Source organism: Zymoseptoria tritici, chromosome 2 (assembly GCF_000219625.1).
Source record: "Zymoseptoria tritici IPO323 chromosome 2, whole genome shotgun sequence".
Classification (NCBI taxonomy): domain Eukaryota; kingdom Fungi; phylum Ascomycota; class Dothideomycetes; order Mycosphaerellales; family Mycosphaerellaceae; genus Zymoseptoria; species Zymoseptoria tritici.
In genome coordinates, this window is record NC_018217.1 from 623,832 (window position 1) to 643,561 (window position 19,730).

Genomic DNA, 19,730 nt, shown 5'->3' on the forward strand with positions numbered 1-19,730 from the left:
CTTAGGTACTATCGTACTATCGCTTTGTGTTTTTGTGCTACGACACTTTCATCTTGGCATCATTCATTCAACTTCTCTATCGCTGATAGAGATTGGTTTTTGGATTAAGGCAGCCGATGTGGAACGATCATCACGAGGGTATCAGCATACTACCAGTATATCACCAGGAATTCGGTCTTCAAGATCACATCATTTCCGTTCCCATTCCCACGCCAAAACGCGAACTCAAGCGAACAAACACTCCAACCGTCCCAAACATCACTCCAACTACAACCCTCCATCCACCATCAACCTCAACCATCAACCTCACAACACCACCCACCACCAAACCCACAAAAAACGCCCACCATGCCCCTTCTAGCCCGCCGCTTCTCCATCACAAACTTCATCATCGCCTCCTCCGCTCTGGGCTTCCAAGTCTCCGTGCTCTACCCCTGGCACATGAAACTGGACGAAGACTTCGCCGCGCTGAGGAAGGAAAACGTGCGATTGGCGAAGCTCGTTGAGCAGAAATTTCGGATCGGTGCTGCTGCATCGCTGGAGGGGAAGGAGGAGAGGAAGGGGAAGGTTGAAGGGAAGGCTTGAGGTGAAGGGGGGGTTGGGGAGGGCTTGTTCCTGGGGGAGAACGTCTGTCGATGGGGTTTGGAGGTGGGCTGACTGCGCGGTCGAGGCGTGGGAGGTGGAGTGATGGCGATGAGCTCTGCTGGACAGGTCGGATCGATGGAATTAGACCGCGTTGTTTGACGCTTTCAACGCAGTTTTAGTGGCAATGTTCAGCCATAGAGGGTTATAGAGGAGCTTCAGAGAAGCTGAATTCATCTGGGAGCATTGCATCAGCCTTTGACGATGCAGTATAGAGGACTCCTGGGGATATGATTTGGGCGATGTGATGAGAGGATGCAGACGTTGTACAACTTCGCGACTACTTCTGCTTCGTAGCTGAGTGCAATCGATGTGGACGTCAAAGCTATGCGGTCCACGTCAATGCAGATCTGACATCTGGCGGCATGCTTCGCCAAGGTCAATATTCCACGCCTTCAATGCGTTCAGAGCGTGCGAATGGACGCGATGTTCGCACTTCCTCCGTCGCTGGACCCTTATCGCCATCCCGTGGGTCTTATCCCACAACGCCGCCGCTAGAATGGTAGCAACCAAGATCTTCAACCGTCATTACCATCGCTTTTGAAAGCCGCACAGAGAGCGGCGTACTGATGTGTCAAGTCAAGCACAGGCTGGGGCAAGCTCGTAGCCTGAACGATACTCCTGACTTTGACCGCGCCTTCGTCTTCGATGAGTTTTCGAATGGCGTAGATCAGATCAGGGGAGAACTATGACACAGTCAGCATGTCGGCCCGCGCGGGACAACATCACCACCAGCACTCACCTCTGAATACCACCTGAATTGCCAAGCCACCAAGCGGATCAAAGCACCAAGCATGCTCCTGAAATCACCCTGTCGTTCATACAGCGCCAACACGCCTCTCATCGCCTTTGGACTGAAGCGCATGCTAAGGCACGCTTGCCAGGCCTCAATGGCTTCCTCGGGATGATGTAGTCGCTCGGCCAGATCTCCTAGTATCTCCCACTCTTCTGCACTCTTCTTGTACGCCAATTGTTGCTGCTTGTACTGCGATGCCTCGGTTCTCCAGATGGTGTAGATGCGAAGATCCTCGTACAGGACCATGAATAGGTTGTCCAGCCATCGTTCGCAAAGTCGCTTGTGCTGAAATTGCGTATATGATTGATGAGACGGATCGCCCGGCGGTTGAGGTTGTGGTGTTTCGGAATTTGATCTGGCGGTGATGGTAGTTGATGGCTTTGAAACGTTCGCATCTAGAGTCGACGACTCTGCTGGAGCTTCGTGCTGCCCATTAACCATGTCTTCGGTGCCCGCATCTGAGGGTCTCCCTTCCTGATCCCCGTGACCATTCATTTGGGGCGTATCCGTACTCCTCAAAGCCACGGTGCTGGCATTCCTGCTTGCAGATCCCGTTTGTGGTACCTGCTTCTCGTGACGATACTCCTCCTCCATCACAAAGACTTGACTTCTGATCTTGAGCAGTTGGTCCCATCCAATCTTCTTCGTGATCTCGGTCAGGAGTATGTAAGCCTTGTGAAACGTTCCTTTGTAGTTCCCAGCAGACAATCTACGTAACGTTGGGTGAACCATTTCGGAGTCGGGAGTTGCGCCGGCGTCATCAATTTCGTCGCAGATGGTCTCGGCAGCCAGTGGTAGAGACACTCGGAGCGGTTCCGGTAGTCGAGGCGCATCTTTGTCTTGGTAAGTGAACATTGGGCAGGAGTTGAGTGTCAGTAGTGCCAGATCCCACTGCTCCATCGAAACATAAATCTCCGCCAATCGAGCCCAGGTACAGAATTCGCTGGGCGCAGAAACAACGCCGCGCTTTGCGATCTCCAACGCGAGATCGCCTCGACCCTTGCGATTGCAGAACTCAGCTTGACAATCCAGTATTGAGTAGTCCATCGGCAAGTCTCGAACGGCTTCGTTAAGCAACTTGACCGCCTTCACTTCCTCATCGGCAGCAATGTAGACCCGAGCGAGGAGGGACGAGATCTCAGGATCTCTCTCTCGCAGCTTCTCGAAGAGATTGATTCCGGAGGAAAATCGTCCAGTGGTTTTGATGTAGTTTAAAAGTCCAGACGTCAAGTGATTCGACACGAGGTTCGGGACCTGGATCTCCGGATCCGATCCGAGTTGCCAGCCTGCATGCTATCAGTATGCCTTCTCCGTCCACGCCTTGTCGTTTTGACCCACCGCTGAAAAATAGCTTCTCTGCTGCCTCGAGAAACCGGTGCTCTTGCTCGGTACTCGTGATCGGGTTGAATCGCCGCACGCCAATGATGCGCTTCATGACATCCCCCGACCCAGTATCCGCATACGAGTATGCTCTCAAGACACTGCAGAGATATGTTTCCAACCAGTGCTCTTCTGTGGCCTCCAATTTGTTCCCTCGCTCATCCACACAGTAGCTTTCGACGGTTCCGGGGATCTGTACTTGCACACGCATATCGACTCGAGAGAACGCATTGTAGCAGCTGCGACGGTCAGTCTCACGTTGCACCAGGGGAGCACGGCCAGCACAAACCAGTAAAGTCCAGATGTCACTTTGTTGACTGCGCTGCTGGGTCCGTAGGTCAAGGTATTGATGTATGCTGCCAAACTCGCCGACGACGATGCGTCAATTCCGGTCGCATGGTGATAGACTCCGACCTCAACATTCACTCAGCTTGGGATATCTCTCCCTCCAACTCCAACCCGTGCTTACCTGTTTCGTGGTCGACTTGTTCGGTTGCTTTATAAGGTGTATGAGATCGGGTGGACCAAGCTCTCGCAGTGTCTGTAGACTTTCGGTTCGAACATCGATCACGGGATGTGCGTCGTCTTCGAAGAGCCTGCAGGCGGACTGTCAGCGTGAATCCCCTTCAGCCGCATGTAAGTACGGCCACGAAGCTTGTCTGGGAGCCGGCTTACTCTGGCACGCTGGTTGCCACCATTTTCGGGGCGTCGATATCGGCAGTCTCACTTCTGAAGTGTTGTCAGACGATCCGGGAATTGCAAAAGTGTGGAACGAGAATGAGGACAATTTATCGAGTGATCGATCCTAGAACCAACCTCAGTCAACAACTCTGGGGGAGCTCTCAATAAGAGCAGCGGCCCGTGCCGTCTCGAGTGAGTGGCCCCTGCCTTACCCGCACTTTAGCTCGGACGCGACCTCTAGAACTACTTGTCTCGAATACGCGACGACACTTCACCAATGAATGTCACGGCAGCGCATGCCAACGACAACATCACTCGCACATGCAGCGTCACTGTTGAGAAAGAGCGTCATGTCCGGGTGATGTTCTGCACGAATATTGAACTGTCGCAACCATGTCCGGCTTCAATGCGCTGAACATCGAATCTGACGACGAGTCTGATATCGAGATCGACGACACGAAAGAGATCCAAATCGAAGAAGCTCTGAAGCTCTACCAGATCGCCCTCAAATACCACTCAGAAGGTCCAGATTCTTTCGCACAGGCATCCGAAGCATACCAGGCACTCTTCGACTCCGACATCTTCAAATACCCCGAATCGCAAGCGGAGCTTCAGCGTATCGAACTTTACGGTGCAGCACCGGAGATCGACGGACTATGGGATGATGTGGTTTCTGGCTCCGTGACCGCTGCCACCAGTCTAGACACCGGCCCGAGCACTCTACCCCAAGTCCTGCATCTGTCGCACAAGAACTTCGCTCAGTTCAAATTGGATGCACTGGATGCCAAGCTGGACCAATTTAATGTCACGCTCAACCAAGTCCTGGCCGATGCGCTTGTGGCCTTGGATCATTTCGTCAAAGCTCTTGACAAGGATGACAGTGATATCGACCTCTGGCGACGAACGGCATCCGTTGGCGAGATTCTGGATAGCAAACGAGTCGCTCGCTTCTGTCTCGAGTCTGTCCTCGACGGCGATGATGATGGATTGAATGGTGTGCTGTCGCTTCCTGGGTTGGAGGAAGGCTTTGCAGGAGAGCAGCTACGTGATCTGATCGCAGCCTTGCAAGATCAACTATCCATGCTGCAAGGCCCACTCTCCACCACCAAGCGTAAAGCCCTGTCAAAACTTCTCAAGCAGGGACTGCATCCATACGATGGCATGATCTCACATCAGGCAACCTTGCGAGCACAAGACCGGCAAAAAGCCGAAGCCATTCATCCAAAGCGCGCGATCCTCAAAACGCCAGCGACTTGGGCTGATTTGGGCGAAGAGCTACTCCGTCATCTAATGGCAGCGCAGCACGGCAAATCTGTGGACTGCGTGGGTCAAGCAGTTTGCTTTGATCTCTCCGCTACACAATCTGGATCGATGAAGGTGCACGACCCATCAAGCTCTCCTGAAGAGCAATCGCCGCCGCCGAACCTAGTCAACAACACTGCATTTCCAACGTCGATAGCAGAGCAGTTCCCAGGTCTGGATCATGGAGTACCTACAGTGCAGCCTCAGATCGCGTTCGCCGACCCTAGCATGGGTCCTGCGCCCGATCCAGCGGACGAAGACGCAGAAATGATCGACACATCTGTCGTAGTTCTACCCTCGAGGAAGCGTTCTGGAGACACTGCTGGCCTTAATGAAGGGACGGAGGAAAGTCGCTCCAAAAGGAGAACCACCCGTGGTCGAGAATCGAACATTAACGGCGAAGATAGTCGCCAGGCTATCATCGACGCGAACGCTCGCTGGGAGTTTGAGCAACAACTGAACGAAGTCCAAGCAGCAGATGATTGGATGTTTGAGACGGTGGGTAACCTCTACGAAAGGATCGGCATTGTCGGCTTCGGCGCCTGCAGAAATGTCAGGCAAGACATGCAATTGTCAACTACAGAATCCAGCACACCATCGCATGAGGCAGAGCCGTCAATATCAGATTTGAGACATGCCAGATCTGATCTCCAGGCGTTTCTGCAGAAGTACAACAACCAATTGGCGAATCTCATCCTTCATGGTGGGGAGAATCTGGACATCAGCAAAGGTTCAAGCGCCTCTTCAGCGGGAAGCATGTTTGCGTCAGGGGGCACATCTAAGAGCATTGCCAAACTTCCAACATGTCCCGATGATGGTCTTGCAGAGCTGCTGCAGTCGGTCAATTCGGGCTGGCTGTTGGTCGAAGACGTGGCTTGGCTGTTCATCCAGGCGATGTTGCGACCCGGGCTCTCTGTTCAGGGCAACACTTACACTGAATTCCTCTGGCCCGAGCATCTGAAGACCATGATCGTCCGGACTCTTGTCAACTTCGATCGCAGTATCTTTCGTCTAGCGTGCTCCGAACTGGAGGCTCAGGACGAGGCACAACTTAGTCCCGCGATACTTTCCCTTGCGGAAGTAATCCAGACAATCTTCGAGCTGCATCTCGACATCTACTGCTTGATCAAGCAGCCCAATAGTGGGGTCGATGAAGATACCGTCATAGAGCAAGGAGACCGCTTGCAACGTTGGTCTGAGCTTGCGCGAGAGGTCGTACAGCTGAATGCCACTATCGAGGGTTCTGGTCGACTGGAGTCGACACTCAACCTGCGGTTCCTCTGGGCGACCACCTTCAATATCGGCGCATCCTCGGAAGTCTCCCAGGATCATGTTATTGAATGTATGCGCGACCTGCGCTCCGTACTTGTGGCATCCGGACAGCCAGCTATTTACCTGCAGAACAATGCGATCATGCCTGAGCTGTCAACATCAGCTCTAGACCGGGAGGTTTCGAAATTGACGACCAGAGATTTCTTTCTGAAGGTCACGGATCAGGACCTCGGTGATCCCGCTGCTGTCATTGAGAACCTCGAACCCCTGCTTGAGTCGCTTGATCCTGCTATCGCTCTCAATCCTCTCGTGGCCGACGATTCATCAGAGTCGGCATCGGCGACACTTTCGCATGTCTCGCCGGAATTGATCAAATTTCTGGAAAGCAGCCACATTTCCATCAGGCTTCTCCTATGGCAGCGCCTTCGTGATGCATACTATGCCATCGAGTACACCCCCATGGTGGTGTATTGCTACTTTCGCATGATACGCATGATCCTAGGCGAGCTCAAGAGATTTGAGGTCGTCGATGCGGAGAGCAGCGAGCGCCAGGTCACGGTTCTGAAGTCGTTCCGCCTTCTTCTGGACATGGTCAAGAAGTTGTACGAGTTGATCAACACTTCTGAGAACCCGCTAGAGTGTATTGATGAGTCGGGATTGAGACTAGCGGTGGACAGCTTCGGCGAGATTCTGCAACTCATCCAAGTCTTCAATGTGACCGAGGACGTGATTCGCGTCGGGCAAGCACAGCCACCGACCCTCGCCAATGGTAACGCCGCAAGCTCCTTCACCGCGGTCAGTAAGCTGATGCACGAGGCGCAAGTCCAAATGTGGATCATGCTTTACGCGCTCTTCAAGGAAGCCATCTCCCAGAATGCCGAGCTGTTTCCCACTCCTCTGGAAGATCGGTTCGATTTCCTCCGGACAGTACATCGCAACCTAGGGATCCGAACTATCTGTGGCAGTTTGAACCGTGCCTTTGTTCGACTGCTCAAAGAAGAGTTCCTGCACATGAGTCACATCGATGGCTACGACAGCGAGCAGGCGCAGACGCTGTACGATCTCTACGGTTTGAACTGCTTCTTGAACCCTTCCTATGAGCTCATCGAGCACGGCTGCACGAAAGATGCCATCCTCGACCGCGGATCAGCAATGCAGGCTACCGACCTGTTACTCGCGCAATCTTCCAAGCTAGCAATGAAGGATCTGGTGAAGCACACTCTGAAGGACACGATCGAGAAGGTGCATGGTGCACTACCCAAGAAGAAGCCCACGGACGCGATTCTGCGTAACCGAGATGTCTACCGTACCTATCTTCGATCGCCCCTCAATCCTCTCGACATTTACAACTGTCTGAAGGGTGAAGGCAATCATATCATGGCAACGTCAGTTGCGAGAGAGGACGCACCGCTTGCTTCGAAGGGATGGTACTTCCTGATGGGCCAGATATCGCTCACGAGGTTTCGTTCACAGAAGAGGACTGCCGCGGTACCGACCGAAGATGTCGACATCGCCATTGCATTCTTTACGCAAGATCTTGAGTTTGCTATGGAGCATTGGGAGACTTGGTTCAGACTGGCCCAGGCTTACGACACCAAGATCGAAGAGAGTGTCGTCTGGTCGGCCGAGAAGCTCAACACGCAGATGCCTGACATCATTGTGCTTCAAAGAAATGCGATTCACTGCTACACGATGGCCACTGCGTTAGCTCAACGGTCCGCAGACTTTGGATTCGAGACTTCTGCCAAGATGACTGAGCTCTACACTGACTTCGCAACACGTCTCTACAGCTCGTCACGAGAGCCATTCTCCATGCAAGCATTTGCTCTCGAGGATATTGACAGATTTGTGTCAAACGAACGTGGTGTCATCAAAGAGCCGGCATTCCAGCCGCTGCGGGTGTACACGGCGTGGAAATTGGCCAGTGTGCTTTTCGGTAGAGCACTCGCCGGCAAACCTGATAATTGGATGCTGCACTATATGATCGGGAAGTGCCTCTGGAAAATGCACTCCGCGACAGAGTCCGTCAGGCGCCACGACATTCCTCCGCCTGCGGTCCGCGTGCTGGAATCTTTCGTGCGTGCGCTTGAACTGCTACCGGACAAGGACAAGAAGGAATCTCGTGACAGCAAGCGAGAGCCTGTTCTCGAACCCCATTACAAGCTCGTGACTATCGTGCACAAGCTGGTCCTTCGAGGTAGCATAGATCTGGCTCAGGCTAAAGAAGCGCTCGATCATACTCATCATGCACGCAAGGAGACATTCCCGGACAACACGGACGGCTGGCCTGCATTCATGGTCGCTGTGCTCAAGAACCTTCGCACTGCGGACAAATCGAATTGGTACCACCGAATGATTGCTCGCGCCGCACAGATCGTATACAGTATGCCTAGTGCTGAAGTTGCTGGAGCGGGTCGAAACTGGGGGGCATCTGGTGCGAAGAACGAACTCACACAGCAAATGTTTACCAAGACCATGAACTTGCAAGTCTGGCGGCCCGAGAGCGAACGAGCAGGTCGTCACTTCGTCTATACTGCCCGATATACTCGCTTTTTCGTGCAGATTTTGAAAGAGCTCGGTGACCGGGCCAGCCTTGAGACCTTGGCTAGACGTGTGCGCAAACGCCTTCACGACATCTTTGAGCACAGTCTCGTGTGGCAAGATATCTGCAATGCATACCTGGCACTACTGCGTGCTTATGCCGAGCTCCCCGAAGGCCTAGAGACCTCTACCTTCAGTAACATCGCCCACGAAGACTTCCTCGCCCGCAAACCATGTCTGGAGAAATGGATGCAGAGCCAGGATCAGGGCGCGAGCCGCGCTTTGGACGTGCTGCGTGAAGTGCAGGAATTGAAGAAGATCAATCAGTCCTTGATGAAACCTGGCGCCATCGACGATCTCATCGGCGACTCGTACGCTCACCTCTTCAACACCATCGGGAAGACCCTCTGGGACGAGGAACGCAGAGTTCAGCAGGAGCAGGAGGAGGAAGCGAGACGACAGCCTCCGCCTGTCGTTAGTCCACCTAGGAACCCGATGATGAGCCTGCACCATCTCATGAACATCGATGGCGCGTCCGAAGCCCCCACGCGGCCAGACCCAGCAGTCTCCACCACCACACCGCAGCCCACAGAGCCCGCTCCCTCTCGACGTAAGACTGGCGTTGGTCGACGGGAGATCCGCACGTGCGCTGAAGCTGGCTTCCAAAAGTCTACCGCATCTGGTGGCGCCACCTCTGGAGCCTCGAAGACTGAAGGCCCCGTTATCAGACCTATCCAAATTGTCATAGACAGGCAGCGTGGCTTGACTTCAGCAGAAAACTCCGCACAGAACAGCGCTCCCGGTAGCATCCACGATAGCGCGGACGATGAGAGCGAGCTCAGTGAGCTGGAGGAGGAGGGCGACGAAGCTGAAGCGGAGGGCGAAGGCGAGGAGAACGATGCGGGGAGCGCGCAGCGTCAACTCATACGACCCATGTTCCCTGGTCTGGCTGTCGTAAACATGGAGCAGACCACTGATGCGGATGGACAGCAAGTCATGCGTCCGAGGCCAGTGTTTCCTGGTGTCGACTGGATGATTGAGCTCAGCAAGCCTGCGCAGGCAGAGAGTGCGGACGGACAGCAAGCTGTGCGCTCGAGACCAGTGTTCCCTGGCAGCGATTTCGTCAATCAGCTAATCAAGCCCGATGACTCGGAAGACGATGAGGACATGGAGGATGAGCAGGTGGACGAGGATGTGAGGATGCAGGAGGACAACGAAATGCCAGATCATACAGCTGAGCGTGAAGGTTGAGGCGAGAGCTTTTGAAAACTACCTCACCTTCCTTCTCCAGCTCGAACTGCACAATCCCAGCTAATCGAGCGAGACCTGTACGTCGAAGATTGCGCAGGAAGATGGGGAGTTGTGCATTAGGACGGTCCAGTGTGAAAGTCTACAGACTGTCGGTAATGTATCTCTTCGCTAATGCATATACTGCACCGAGGGGAGTGGCCGTCATTGGCTTGGAGTGTCTAGTTCGAGCGGGAGCAAGGAGCTATCGAAAACGGCTGGTCTGACGGTGACTTCACGTCCACGTCGATGTCGCTAGCTACTTGCTTTCATGTTCCTCTCCTGTGGGTCTTTACAATCAATCCAACAACTCTATTTCCTGCGCTGACAGGGTGTATAGGCAAGTCAGGAAAGCATGTCGAGAATAGGGTCCCGTCACTATATGTATCTTGGCCATCAGTCCCATGGAGCACGCCAAAGCTTACCATGTCAAGCACGAGTCTGTTCACATCAAAGCCAATCAGGACGCCGTACCGCATTATCTTCCAGATGTCGGGAGGCGACCTACGGTTGTAGTCTCAATAGGCTAGTCTTGCGTTAGCAAAATATGGCATTGAAGAGGTATAAGGTCGTTGTGGTTTTGACTGCCTTCCGTGCAATCCACCCACGATCAGACGACAAACAAGTGTATCAAAATGCACGATACCATCGAAACGACGTCCCTTACCCAAGATGTGTTCGTCGCCGAGCATGGCGATATGTTCCTCACATGCCATGGTGCCGGCGACCAACTCGAATGCAATAATGCAACCATGTATCAGCTGTACGTGAGGACAGTTGAGATCAACGTCCGTTACCAGTGCTGAACAAGTCTACAGCAACCAACACCACCGCCGCGTGAGACTCCTGGTCAGTCGCGAAGTGCTGCGACTTGCCTCTCCCGTCTTCGCCAACATGTTGATATACACCATTGAAGGTGACGAATGGGACATCCGACTGGCTCTGGGTGAGAATATGCTCGACTTCTGCCGAGTTCTCCATAAGCGATACGACCAACTTTCGCAAACGATCGACGAGGTGTCTTTGTACCGCATGGCTTTGCTTGCGAATAAGTACAAAGCTACCGCGGCCGTCAGACCATTTGCGGTATCGACCATCAAGAACCTGATAGAGATCACCGACCAGAGAGGCTTGCTCAGCCTTCTTGTGTCGGCGCACCTGCTGAGCCTGCCTGGGTTATTTGCAGAATTAAGCTCGGAGATCGTCTTAAGGAGCAAAGGTCGGGTCGAGTTGGGAATGCTGCACTTGGACTTCCCGCGGTCGTTTACAGACAAGTACGAAGATGTCCTTGCAGACCGGTCGGCTTCGGAATTAAGCTTCGTTTTTGGTTAGTTACAGCCTCCTCCGATGCGATACCCGCTAACACCCTCTGCAGAGTCGCTTCAGAGCACCCTCGCCTACTTCCACAGTCAAACGAGGCGGATCGTGGAGAGGTGGATGTTTGACGTACTGGACTACAACGGTAGACTTGCTGGCGACTGCGCAACCCACTGCACAGCAGCCCAGCAGTACAACTTCGACTTCACAAAGCTTTTGTGCTCCAGAGGATTATGGCCATCGACGAAACTCGCCACACTCAGCCTTGATGAAGTCTTCAACACCTTTCGCAAGGACATGGCAAACCCCTGCAGCTTTTTGCACCTCGATCCGGTACCATGTTGCAATGCCTGCTACGTCTGCAAAGCTCCGTCAATCATGGAGTTGGCCGAGGCGCTCAGAGCTCAGGAGATGCACGTTCGAGAGCTTCTCCCCAAGCCCTGCCTTCATTGCGTTGTCCAAAGCGTCCAGCTTGGACTTCCAATCTCCACACAATACGGCTGGTCGGACTGCCTCAAACACAGGCACGCAACAGAGACCGATCCAGAGCTTGAGGACCGTTGCGCGATGTTGAGTAGGCAATGAGGCCGGAGAAGAAACGGAGAAGCGTGCTACCTCCGTGCTTCCGCTCAAACTGTACACTCCAAGCTACCTAGGTGCACTTTGTCCAAGCAAATGTGAGCGACAACGAGGAGTCAAACTACTAACCGGGACCGTATCGTTGTCGCAGAACGGATTTCGATGCCGAGCTCACCAACCTTCTTCGCATTCCTCGCCCTACATGCTTCGCTCGATTAGCTTGGTCGGTGCAGTTTGAGCGGAAGCACGGAGGTAGGAGTCCAAACCAGGAAAGACAAGGATTTCCTCAGATCTGGATGTCTCGATCTTGTCGTAATCGGCTTACATGGCGGGTGGGTAGTCCAGATAGCTGCCTGAGGTATCAATCGTCGTGAAGGTAGGTGAATGAAAGAACAATCGTAAGAAAAGCGCAGCGTTTGCCCCTGGTCCAAGCTTTCACTTCATCACATGCAAAACAACAACCCATTGTAAACATCTCAAGATCTTGCGCACGCATTATCCGGCATCGATCCCACCACCATACTCGATATCCTTCAACATCACTCAACGTCGCCACCATGTCGGACGACGACCAGCCCTTGGTGAAGCGACAGAAGACGACCATGTTCGGCCTGCCATCACCAGCGACTCCAGGTCTGATGTTGACCGCGATGCCCACCGTCGTAAACGCAGCATCATCAGATGAATCGACTACTCTCGACGTTTGCGGCGAAGGCGACATTGTGCTGATGGTCGACACTGTTGGAGGCTCCACGACACCGTAAGTCACCCAAAAATGCGCGCTCCGTCCCGGGCTAACAGTTCTCCAGCATCGGCATTCGTGTCTCAAGCCAGGTCCTCAGCATCACGTCTCCTGTTTTCAAGCGCATGTTCCAGACATCAAACGAAGCCACAGGAGGCGTCAATGGCACAGCCTGTCGCAGCGACAACGCAAAGGTCGTGCGCCTGCCCGACGATGACGGCGATACGATCTTCCTCCTCATGAACGTGCTTCATCTGCGCAACGACTCCTTGCCAGCTCGCATCGAATCCAACGCTCTGTCCCACTTCGCTGCCATGGTCACCAAGTACGACTGTGTCAACGCCGCTGGCCGCGCCGCCTCCACTTGGTTCGACCACATCTACGCAAAGTGCAGCAATCCGCCACTCTTTCAGATGGTCGAAGCCGCATACCTCCTCAACGACGCCGTCTGGTTTGCGCGCTTCACTAGCCGCTTCGTCCTCAATGAGCGCCTAGGACAAGAAGCTTCCAAGCTCGCCAGTCACCCCGAACGATACGATCTTGCAAACGCAGTCCTCGCCCGTCAGCGTCAAGCCAAAGCGGACCTGAAATGCGACTTAGACCTCCTCGTCGAGCCATGCGCCGAAGCCCTTGCCAGCAATACCCAGCATCTCATGGGTTGCGCGCCTGATGACGACAAGACTGATTTCGATGTGGAACAGCGACCAGAAGGCTGCTACGTGGACAAAGAAGGCGGGACAGAATGCCTGGTGAATCTGCGCGACGACAACCTCTGGCCGTCTACCCGCTGGTCCAACATTCTCCGTACGACAGTCGATGCCATCGCCGTCCACATCCCTCCCGACCTCAACAGGATCGACGAATGCTACTTCTGCATCGATGTGGAGGAGAAATTCGCGGCGGCTCTTCAGCTCGTCCGAGCCATGCACAAGGACCGCCTGTGGGGCCTGTGCTTGGACTGCTACAAGCACAACGGTCTTTACATCGGAGAGTGCCGTTACGATCATTTCAAGATCTCGACAGTCGCGGCCGCGACTTATCGACCCGCAAATGGCAATTGACCGAAGGCGACTGGATGGGAGGATTGCACAAGGAGAGATGAAGCACAGATTGCGCGAAGGAAACTAGGATGAAAGAGCGAACTTCAGCGCAATAACTGGAGATGTTGGTATGATGTCTTTGAAGGACCCATGGGAAAGGGACAAGAAAGCACGTAGCTCGCGACAAGGACGTGGGATCACCGTCACGCCTTACATGTACGCTGAACAAGGTGTCCAATCAGTCGACCTGCGTACTCCATCGGCCTGCCATCCTGTCTTACCCGCACGCTTAATAAAGTGTTCTGCTAGCTTGCTTTGACGAGACGATAGCCGTGTAGGTAACTTGACTGGACGGCATGATAGCCGTACAAATATGGTAGCTTGACTGCCCACTGGCCGTGCATGGACATTTGCTGGACGTTTTATTAGCCGTACATGTATCCTGTCCGAACCTTTGAATAGTCGTCTACTTAACTTAGCTGTACGTTCTCTTAGCATGCCACGGCGACTGACATGTGTACTGCCATGTACGCTGCCATGAACGCTACCATGCACACTGCCAGGCACGCTGCCATGCACGCTGCCATGCACGTTCAAAATGATGTTCTGGTAACTTATCTGTACATCGTTTTAGCATGCCGTGCTCACTGCTCACTGGCGAGTACGCTTCGAAGGCTTACTGCTATCTCCATTCATCCTGTCCACCAGTCTCAACACAGTCGTCGTAAAGCATCACAAATCGTCAAGGCCCATGCCACTGCCATCCCACTTTCTTGTCTTGAGAACTCTCATCTTCTTGCTCGGACTTCTCAGCCCTTGCTCCCTCTCCGCCAACGCCAATCTCTCTCTGAGTCTCTGATTCTCATCCTCCAAGTCCTCTAGTCTCTGATCGTTCTTCCCAGACTTCGTTCCGACGTCGGACGGCAGCGCATTCTCTTTCTCATCCTCAGCATCCTCAAAGACCTCCACCTGAATACCTCTTGCCATGATCTCCAATTTCCGATCGATGTGAGCATCGTTGAGATCTTGTTCCTCATCCCTGGCAGCACGCCATCTTCGTTGCTCTCGGGCCATTTGGCTCTCCATCTCGGCAAATACCTCCTGTCGGATCTCAGCTTCGACGTCCTCGATACGCATCTCTGCTGTGGTCCAAGATGCCTCCGCTTCGATCCGTCGCTGTGTCTCCTCTTCCAGGCGTAGCTGTGTCACTTCGAGATCTGCCCTCAGGCGTTCGAGTTCTGCGAGGGCGGCTTCAAGTTCTTCGACAACGGCACTGGGTGTTGTGCGTCCACTCGATGCAGTGCCTGGTCGAGCTGCATTAAAGGTCGTCCCAGACAATATTGTCGAGGTCACGCTTGGGATCCGAGGCACTGTAACTTCGCGAGCTAATGCACTGTATCGGAGGATCTGACTTGTAGCATTGAAGTCGCCGAGCGGGTCGGCAGTGACGACCATAATGGCCTTTTGAGACGCTTTGTGAGCGCTGGCATTGTGTCCGCCGTGATGCGGGAAGCTGTTACTGAACAACAGCTCAGTGAGCTTGCATTGCCGGAATGGAACGAGGTTTGGTGTTGTGGCGTGTGCATTGTCCGATTGCATCTGCATGCATTGGCCAAGGTACATGAGTGATTCGTTGATTTTGCCAGCTTCTGCCAGTGTGGCACCGGCTGTCTTTGCGGCACGTGCTCGTTCAGAACCTTGAGAGTGTCAGTAAAGTAGACTCTTCGATAGAGTCGAGCAGATCTTACCAGCAAGATCGACAATGGTCATGGTGCTGCTGGACCATGGCCCAGGCACGCCCCTTCCCCGATGTCGCTTCTTGACATCAACGCAGAAGAATCCATGACTACGTGAGCTGGCGGCATTGCTCCCTGTTCCAGCGACCTTCCGCTCTTGTAGGCCAGTCTCCAAAACCAACAAAGCATCGTCTAAACTCGAGCACACCACCTTCCTCAGTCCAGCCACCACCTTCCTGTCGGGAGACCCCTCGGTACTCTTGAAGAGCAGAGCACGACGTTTTTGGGTTGATTTTGCGCCCATTGATGGTGTGAGAAGATCGAAGATTCGATCGTTGTACACCTCGTACATGCTAACAACAATCGCGTACTCGGCGTTGTCGTCGATATCGATGGAAATATCGTTGATCGATGGCGATTGCGGTAGGGTGGAGATGCGAGGGAGGTAACGCTTCGAGGCCGGTGCAGACATGAAGGACGACTCCTGCAAAGAAGAGGTGAGCTTGGAGAGTCCACGAGAAAGTTGAGAAAAAGGAGATCTTGAAGGAGAAATCTGAGCATGAGAGGAGCGTTGATGCTTCGACAGAGAAGGATACAGACGCTTGTAAGCAGACTGTGGAGGTGATGACGACAAGAGATCATTTTGCAAAGGAAAGGCGCCTGGTATGCGCGAAGACGGAGAATGTGGCGTGAAATCGCGTACCATGGCCGGCGTGGGGGCGCGCGACATGCGGGAATTGGTAGTGTTTCCGTCGAATGCGCCATCGAGGAAGTGCGTCGCAGAGCACAGCTGGGACTCAGATACGTCTGCGTGACATAGCGAAGAAAAGATGGCCTCGCTCGAGTCGGCGTCCACGAGATGAGGCTCGGTATGGGTGAAGAGGAGGTCGAGCGTCAGTTGCGTCAGTCCTCGCTGTGATCGGGATCCGAGAATGGTGTGGCTCTATACTTTTGTCAATCGAGATTCGCATGATACCACGTCGATATCCATATCCATACCTTGCCCGATCCTGTCACACCCAAAGTCGCCAGTAATCCATCACGACCCTCTCTGCCAGGTGCTCCCAATACGCCTTGAATGAGCTCCACGGCTCCCGTGGTCTCGAATAGTTCGCGCTGTCCAGCATTCTCCTCAAACACTCTCGTAAATGCGAATCTCTCAATTGCTCTCTTTCTTGTATCGCCAGTCGGAGGCTTGATCGTGATATGGGTTGGGGCTGAGAGGCCACCGGGCTCGACGTCCAGAAATCGCTCCTTGTCGACGGCAGTGGAAGGGCGGAGTCTCAGAAAGACATCGAACAGCGCGGTCGAGGGCTTGGGTTGCTCCATGGTTGCTGATGAAGTGAGATATGTTGCAAGGGAGCTGGTCCTCGAAAGATGCACGCGGTCCGAAACCCTTTTCAAAAAAAAGCCACAACAAACCGCGTTGCCAGGAGCGATGTATGACAATTTGGGGGCGGAAGGTTTTAGCGCGATGGTTTGGCGACCGCGACAAATTGTCGATGGTGGACTTGAAGGTATCTCGACCAAAGGATCATGTTGGAGTGTCGTGCATGTGCTTTGCGCTGCATTCGGGCCATCGCTGGCGATGCATGGACGATCAGCACATCCGTTCAAAGACCTCTCCTACTCACGCCTCGACTCACGAATGGCCGTCAACGACGAAGTCTGGCAAGTACCGCCACGGCCAAACCATTCCCAGCCAAACGCAAGAGCAAGGATGCAGTTGAAACGGAGAACAAGGAGAAAGGTCTTACACTTCATGAAGAGCGTGCTTTGCAGACCGAACTGGAGTTTCTGAAAGACCCAGTCAAGCTCGCCGAGCATGTCCATTACACGCTTCGTAACGAGAAGCCACAGAAGGCGCTGGATCTGTGTCGATTGGCGAGCAGGAACATGTCTTGCATAGTATCATGGAACCATACCATCGATTGGCATATGAAGCGTGGACGGGTCAACGATGCCATCAAAATTTACAACGAGATGAAGAAGCGTGGACAGTTCCCAGACAGCTATACCTACATGCTGCTGTTTCGAGGGGTTTCTCAAGATACTACAAAACTTGGGACAAAGATCAGAGCAGAGGCGGTCAGCAAAGCAACGAACATATACAACAGCATGACGAGCCCGACGAGCAGAGTCAAGCCGAGTATCATGCACACCAATGCAGTATTAAGGTTGTGCGCACTCGCAGGTGACATGGATGCACTTTGGGGAGTAGCGGGCAAGATACCGGAACACGGACCTGGTAGTGCGGACACCATAACATATACAACTCTACTCAGTGCGATTCGATTTGATGCTATTGGGTCCATCGACGGAACGGCCTATGTCGAACAGATCGGACCGCAACGACAACAAGCGGTCAATGAGGGTCGTCGTATCTGGCAGGAGGTCATCGCGAAATGGCGAAGTGGTGAGCTTCAGCTCGACGCTGAGCTTGTCAGCCAGATGGGAAATTTGCTTCGCATCAGCAAGCGCATCGAGGACTGGGACGACGTTCTAAGTCTTGTCCAGCAAACCACCAGCATAGAACGGCAGATAGCGCCTGTCGGCTCTCCAGAACGCCGCATTGAGCACGTCCGTCTGGAGCCAGTGGACAAGGATGTCGAAGAGGAGCCTGCGTCAGTCGTAGACGAGGATGGATGGGTCCCAACACCGGCATCGAATGCGTTCAAGCCAGTCGCACCACACGCATATGATCCGCAGCACCCCAAGCGACCGACCCGTCTTGCATGGGTGGAGCCCGGGAACCCCATTCTGAGCTCCATCATTCGGGCGTGCACATTGATGCGGATACCAAAGACCGCGCTAGCATACTGGAACATCATCACATCGGAGCCGTACAATATCAAACCTGATATGGCCAACTACCAAGCGATACTCCGCCTGTACGGGATCAATCGACAGTCTGGACAGGCGGCTTCCCTCATACAACAGATGCATGACGTCGGCATTCAAGTCACCGGTAAGACCTATCGTGATGCTCTGGACGTCTGCGCGCGCAACCACAAGTCGAGCAGCACAATGGAGCACGCCACGCAGATCATCGACAACATGCAAAAGCATATGGCGTACCCAGACGTGCCAGCGCTTCGAAAGTATCTGTCTCTTGCTCTTACCACAGACTCTGGTCATATCATTACCACGGCCATCGACCGCCTCGATCCGTTTATTCACATTCTTCGAAGCCGCATGGTCCACGGCGTTGACAAAAAAGTAGGTATAACCCCGGAGCAACGTCTCGACGACAAAGACGAAACAGCTGGTTTCTTCCGCAACGTGATCAGCGTCATCGATACTCTGATGAGCCGAGAGCTTGTTCCTAGAGAGCAGTTCAAACTTTGGCACGAACGCCGATCGCAACTCAACGCTTTGTTGACTCGATCGCTGAAGACCTTGACCACGTCCCGTTCTCGTCTGCAGCAAAGGAGAAGTGAAAACTTCGATGGCAGTCCGGCCGGAGAGCAGGGCAAGGACAGTGCGGACTCCCGAAACGCATATGCTCCGGTGCCAGACGAACCTCGCTGGAAGCAAGAACGATTGAGGCCAGAACGAGCAGTGAGAGACTTTGTACAGCGCAGGCCAGGTTCCGAGCCACAAGAGCGGGGCCATTACTCATTACGCTTGGATGCTAAACGTCGCGACTTGCGCAGGGACAGCGAGGGGAGAGACAACGGCATGGTGGACCTGCCAGGAGAGATCGCGATGCGAGAGCAGTGATCGACTCATGAGCTGTAGTAATATACCGATCCCAGGTCAAACCTCCGTGCCTCCGCTCAAGCTGCACTGTCCAAGCCACCTGGGTGGATTCTGCCAGATCAAGTGCAGTTAAGAGTGGCGAGACGCATCGTCGATGAGCCCTGTGGACTGTTGTAGCACGGATCTCCATGACCGACTCCCCAAGTCTCTGTGCCATTTTCACCGTACAAAATTCGCTCGGTTAGCATGGTCTGTGCAGTTTTGGGGGCGGGGGCACGGAGGTAAGAGCACATGAAGAATTCAAGTGAATCTCATCTCAAGTGACCACAAAGGAACAGGCCTCGTCTCCATGCGTCACCAGTAATTCACTATTTGCTCGCGTCTGCGCACTGCCTCGTCGACTATGTAGTATGTCTGCCAACGAAGCTTCTTAAAATGTGTACTGACCGATCTATACATCTATTTGGTCGTGTTTACACAAGCACCTCTGCTGAGTTGTCAACTGTGAGACGCACGTGAAAGTTTGCTGATGCGTTTCTGACTTCTGCCTCAGGCGCCAAGGTCTAAATTACGCTAACCAGCGTTTCGCGCTTGCCCTTTGAAAGAAAAATTGTACTTTCTTTGCAAAGCCTCCTCCCTTCACCACTCTCATCATTCTCCCAGCTTCTCTCTTCTACTCTCTCTCGACTCTCACCACAACACATCTCGAACTT

The 19,730-nt window shown here is 53.6% G+C and overlaps 7 protein-coding genes across 7 annotated transcripts; 5 read left to right on the plus strand and 2 right to left on the minus strand.

Moving 5' to 3' along the window:
* Positions 1-348: 348 nt before the first annotated feature.
* On the plus strand, positions 349-522 carry MYCGRDRAFT_31159 (uncharacterized protein; the record flags this gene model as incomplete). Its single annotated transcript, XM_003854724.1, has 1 exon — positions 349-522. A coding segment is annotated over one exon (174 nt), but the record flags the coding sequence as incomplete, so codon positions are not given.
* Positions 523-890: 368 nt separating this feature from the next.
* Positions 891-3,541, minus strand: MYCGRDRAFT_54782 (uncharacterized protein; the record flags this gene model as incomplete). The annotated part of the gene is made up of 6 exons (XM_003855700.1): positions 891-1,328; positions 1,385-2,724; positions 2,777-3,057; positions 3,108-3,232; positions 3,288-3,414; positions 3,494-3,541. The coding sequence occupies 6 exons, from the start codon at positions 3,514-3,516 to the stop codon at positions 1,161-1,163; spliced, it is 2,064 nt and encodes a 687-aa protein (XP_003855748.1).
* Positions 3,542-3,892: 351 nt separating this feature from the next.
* Positions 3,893-9,307, plus strand: MYCGRDRAFT_67859 (uncharacterized protein; the record flags this gene model as incomplete). Its single annotated transcript, XM_003854725.1, has 1 exon — positions 3,893-9,307. A coding segment is annotated over one exon (5,415 nt), but the record flags the coding sequence as incomplete, so codon positions are not given.
* A 1,229-nt stretch (positions 9,308-10,536) lies between these two features.
* MYCGRDRAFT_90452 (uncharacterized protein) lies at positions 10,537-11,803 on the plus strand (the record flags this gene model as incomplete). The annotated part of the gene is made up of 3 exons (XM_003854726.1): positions 10,537-10,664; positions 10,720-11,120; positions 11,277-11,803. The coding sequence occupies 3 exons, from the start codon at positions 10,537-10,539 to the stop codon at positions 11,801-11,803; spliced, it is 1,056 nt and encodes a 351-aa protein (XP_003854774.1).
* A 551-nt stretch (positions 11,804-12,354) lies between these two features.
* MYCGRDRAFT_90453 (uncharacterized protein) lies at positions 12,355-13,600 on the plus strand (the record flags this gene model as incomplete). The annotated part of the gene is made up of 2 exons (XM_003854727.1): positions 12,355-12,557; positions 12,607-13,600. The coding sequence occupies 2 exons, from the start codon at positions 12,355-12,357 to the stop codon at positions 13,598-13,600; spliced, it is 1,197 nt and encodes a 398-aa protein (XP_003854775.1).
* Positions 13,601-14,311: 711 nt separating this feature from the next.
* On the minus strand, positions 14,312-16,644 carry MYCGRDRAFT_98983 (uncharacterized protein; the record flags this gene model as incomplete). Its single annotated transcript, XM_003855699.1, has 5 exons — positions 14,312-15,040; positions 15,140-15,276; positions 15,328-15,892; positions 16,019-16,258; positions 16,315-16,644. The coding sequence occupies 5 exons, from the start codon at positions 16,642-16,644 to the stop codon at positions 14,312-14,314; spliced, it is 2,001 nt and encodes a 666-aa protein (XP_003855747.1).
* Positions 16,645-16,851: 207 nt separating this feature from the next.
* On the plus strand, positions 16,852-19,038 carry MYCGRDRAFT_90455 (uncharacterized protein; the record flags this gene model as incomplete). Its single annotated transcript, XM_003854728.1, has 1 exon — positions 16,852-19,038. The coding sequence occupies one exon, from the start codon at positions 16,852-16,854 to the stop codon at positions 19,036-19,038; it is 2,187 nt and encodes a 728-aa protein (XP_003854776.1).
* Positions 19,039-19,730: the final 692 nt, after the last annotated feature.